This window comes from Nanorana parkeri, unplaced genomic scaffold (assembly GCF_000935625.1).
Source record: "Nanorana parkeri isolate BGI_ZX_2015 unplaced genomic scaffold, ASM93562v1 scaffold2665, whole genome shotgun sequence".
Lineage (NCBI taxonomy): Eukaryota > Metazoa > Chordata > Amphibia > Anura > Dicroglossidae > Nanorana > Nanorana parkeri.
In genome coordinates, this window is record NW_017308933.1 from 34,672 (window position 1) to 38,698 (window position 4,027).

At 50.1% G+C, this 4,027-nt stretch overlaps 1 protein-coding gene across 1 annotated transcript in view; it reads left to right on the top strand.

Moving 5' to 3' along the window:
- Window positions 1-4,027, top strand: part of LOC108802111 (sodium/hydrogen exchanger 2-like) — a 36,864-nt gene that overhangs the window by 21,004 nt on the left and 11,833 nt on the right. Inside the window, exon 6 of the mRNA XM_018573997.1 lies at window positions 3,709-3,798. Within this exon, the coding sequence (XP_018429499.1) occupies window positions 3,709-3,798 (90 nt within the window). The remainder of the gene's footprint in view (window positions 1-3,708; window positions 3,799-4,027) is intronic.

Here is a 4,027-nt window from a genome sequence, read left to right on the forward strand (position 1 = left end):
AATTGTCGGGATCCGCTCCGGCTGCGGCGTCTCAGTATACCGCGAGCTGTAGCTCCCTATATACTGAGCCTGGGGTGACGGGAGGACGCTCGTTTGTGTCCCCCCGTTACCCTAAGGAGAACTATGGGGAAAAACACTGACCCCATAGTCCTCCTTTAATGTGACACGAAAACTGAGGACCTAAACCTTCAAAACCCTCCCAGTCCCCGAACTCTGAGTAACAATGTATCTTATTTGTGTATCACTCGGCTGCAGATCCTCCAATCATCTCTGACACTGTCCTTCCTTCTGGAGGGGGGGCTACATCTGTTCCCCATGGTCCCTGTGTGTGTTGTAGAGTAGTCACCGCTCCAAGCTCCGCCCCCCGGGATGGACTACAATCTCATGTTTAGTTTACTGATTTGTATTGAGATTGTAGTCCATCCCAGGGGCGGAGCTTGGAGCGGTGACTACATTACAACACACACAGGGACCATGGGGAACAGACGTAGCCCCGCCCCTCCAGAAGGAAGGACAGTGTCAGAGATGATTGGAGGATCTACAGCCGAGTGACACAAATAAGATACATTGTTGCTCAGAGTTCAGGGACTTGGAGGGATTTTGAAGGTTTAGGTCCTCAGTTTTCGTGTCACATTAAAGGAGAACTATGAGGTCAGGGCTTTTTCCCCATAGTTCTCCTTAGGGTAACGGGAGGACACAAACTAGCGTCTTCCCGTCACCCTAAGCTCAGTATATAGGGAGCTACAGCTCGCGGTATACTGAGACGCCGCAGCTGAAGCAGATCCCGACAATTATGTCTGGATCCGCCCAGCTGCGTGAGTGACAGCTGGCTCCGCCTATCTAAAGGCAGAGCCATCTGTACACGCCCCCTCGGAGCGGGGAAATCTCTGCGGCGAGCCGTGAGTGGCAGTCACGGCCCTCTCCGGGGATAGATCGAGAGGTGAGCGAACGCCGGTATGTGTTCCCTCACTTCCCGATCTACTGAGCCGACCTGTGACAGTCTCATTGACACAGGTCGGCTAGAACTATGCTATGAGGTGAGTGAGAAGCCCCTCCCCCCCCCTCATAGTTCTCCTTTTAATATGATGATAAGAGGTGGAAGGTGAATAGATCCTCTCAGAAATGGCTGCCCGTGGGGGTCACTCGGATTGTGCTGTGTGGCAGAGTAGTGTAAATCTCAGTACTGGATGGACTGGCATACAAGATCCTTTGCAGCCCCTATATCTGTATTTTGTCTGCGTGTTTAGCTCTTTGCCCGGAGATCGGCTGTCATAGCTTTCCTCTTCTGTCTCTGTTGTGATTCCATCTTATTTGGAGTTTCACTGATTCCCGCAGAACAAAACTGGCTGAGAATGATTTATAATGCAAATTGTAGTCGGTCGTTGAAAGGGACGGTGCGAGCAGGAGAGGGAGTTTACAGAGAAAAGATTGCGCAGAGAATTCCTCAGAAGTGCGAGCGGGATTAGCGGCCCCCAGATGCCGAGAAGATCTCAATGACTTTTTAATGAAAGACAAAAAATTAATCAAAGAGACACTCGAAGAAATAAGTAAAACCAATCACTGAGCCGGCGCTGCTCTCCAGGAAAGACACGCAGCAACGCTGAAGTCACAAAGTCCGCCTTTAATTAGAGAGGAACATTCACCCAGTCAGCGCCCATTATCAGACCCACATCCACCAGTCACTAGGACCGATGGACATCATATATACTGTATATGGTTATATCTTATGGATGAAAGTTTGTGCCCCCCTCCTTTCCCAATGATGGAGGTCAGAGGTCACCACTGCAGGTCCTGTATACTCCATCATACAAAGACATTGTAGACAATGGTGGGCTTACAGCCTTGTGGTCACAGTTTGGTGAAGACCCTTTTCAGTTCCTCCATGACCCTCGTGTTCAAAGCCAGCTCCATAAAGACATGGTGTGACCAGTTTGGTGGAGGAACTCGAGTGTGTTGCACAGAGCCCTGACCTCAACCCTACTGAGCACTGATCGTGATCCCGGGTCTTCTCCTCCAACATCAGGAACTGACCTCACAAATGGGCATTTTTGACAATTAAACTCTTCCAGCCTTGTGGTCACAGTTTGGTGAAGACCCTTTTCTGTTCCCCCCCCCATGACCGTCCCCTGTGTACAAAGCCAGCTCCATACAGACATGGTGTCACCAGCTTGGCATTGAGGTTCCTCAACTGAACTCCAAGCCTTAAAACGTTTGTGAGACTAAGTATGAAATGTAATGATCATCATCAACAAAACACCATTTGGCCAAAGAGTATGTAGACACCTAGATATCACCCCGACCCATATGGTCAAGTACATGGACTCCCCTCCTAATGATGGAGGTCAGGTGTCTCCAGTGATGGGGTTCAGGGGTCTCCAGTGAAGGTTTTTCTCCATCATACAAAGACATTGTAGACAGTTGGGCTCTTCCAGCCTTGTGGTCACAGTTTGGAGTTTGGTGAAGACCCCTTTCTGTTCCACCATGACTGTCCCCTGTGTACAAAGCCAGCTCCATACAGACATGGTGTGACCAGTCTGGTGGAGGAACTCGAGTGTCCTACACAGAGCCTTGACCTCAACCCTACTGAACGCTGACTGTGAGCCCGGTCTTCTCCTCCAACATCAGTACCTGACCTCACGAATGGGACAAATTCCCACAGAAATTCCCTCTGAAATCTTGTGGAAAGAAGAGTGGAGGATGTTATACCAAAAAAGGGAGCAACTACATATTAATGGCCTTTGGGGTAGTCCATATTGGGTAAGGAGAGATGAGAATGGTGAAGGACAAAATCAAATGAAGGTGAGGAGAGATGGGTGATGGTGAAGAGCCAAATCAGAGGAAGGTGATGGGACATGAGGGACAGTGAGGAGGCCAGTAAGAGAAGTTGATGAGAGTTAGGGATTGACTGAATACATACAGACATGGTGTGACCAGTCTGGTGAAGACCCTTTTCTCTTCCACCATGACTGTCCCATGTGTACATTACAAAGCCAGCTCCATACAGACATGGTGTGACCAGTTTGGCGTTGAGGAACTCGAGTGCCCAGCACAGAGCCCCGACCTCAACTCTACTGGACACCTTTGTGATGAATCGGAACTCCAATTATGAGTCAGGTCTTCTCATCCAACGTCAGTATCTGACCTCGCAAATGGGCACAAGTATGTGAACCCCCCTTTTCTGTTTTACCATGACTGTCCCCTGTGTACAACGCCAGCTCCATAAAGACATGGTGTGACCAGTGTGGTGGAGGAACTCGAGTGTCCTGCACAGAGCCCCGACCTCAAACCTACTGATCACCTCTGGGATGAATTGTGAACCCGGCCTCCAACATCAATTCCCACAGGCACTCTCCAAAGACATCCTGGAAGAAAGATGTCCAACAAGCTAGTGTGTGATGGTCAGGTGTCCACAGACCTTCAGTCATAGAGTCACACCAGATATATGGACCTCCACTCCCATGGCTAACGGGCTGTAAGCTTCTTGACACTCTGACACAATAAGGATTCCACGGACTCCTCACCATTGTGCCGCGGAGGCCATGAAGTTGGTACAGAAATGGGGGGTTTCTATTGGTACAGAAATGGGGGGTTTCTATTGGTACAGAAATGGGGGGTTTCTCTGCCCGTTCCTCCGAGGTGTGATGGAGCAAAGTGTCCCAGAGATCTCATCTCCATCTCCAACATCTTCTCCTTCTGCTCCTCATGTAGGGAATGACCATACGGCCGCTGGTGGAGTTACTGGAAGTGAAGAGGAAGGAGGGGCACCCCTCCACCGTCACCGAGCAGGTCAACATTCGGGTAAGAAATGCCGAAGTGTTGTCACCGTATTACTGGAACTGGAAAAATAACAGATCTTCTGGCGGGATCAACCGGGAATAAAACTCATGACAGGGGGGCTCGTGAAAACTAAACTGCTGCTGCTGTTCATGCTTCTGACAGCCGGCACCACGGGGGTCATTTTTACCAATTACACTTTACAAACTGTACATTTCGGGGCCGCACCCCCGCCGCACCACCTGGCACGGGT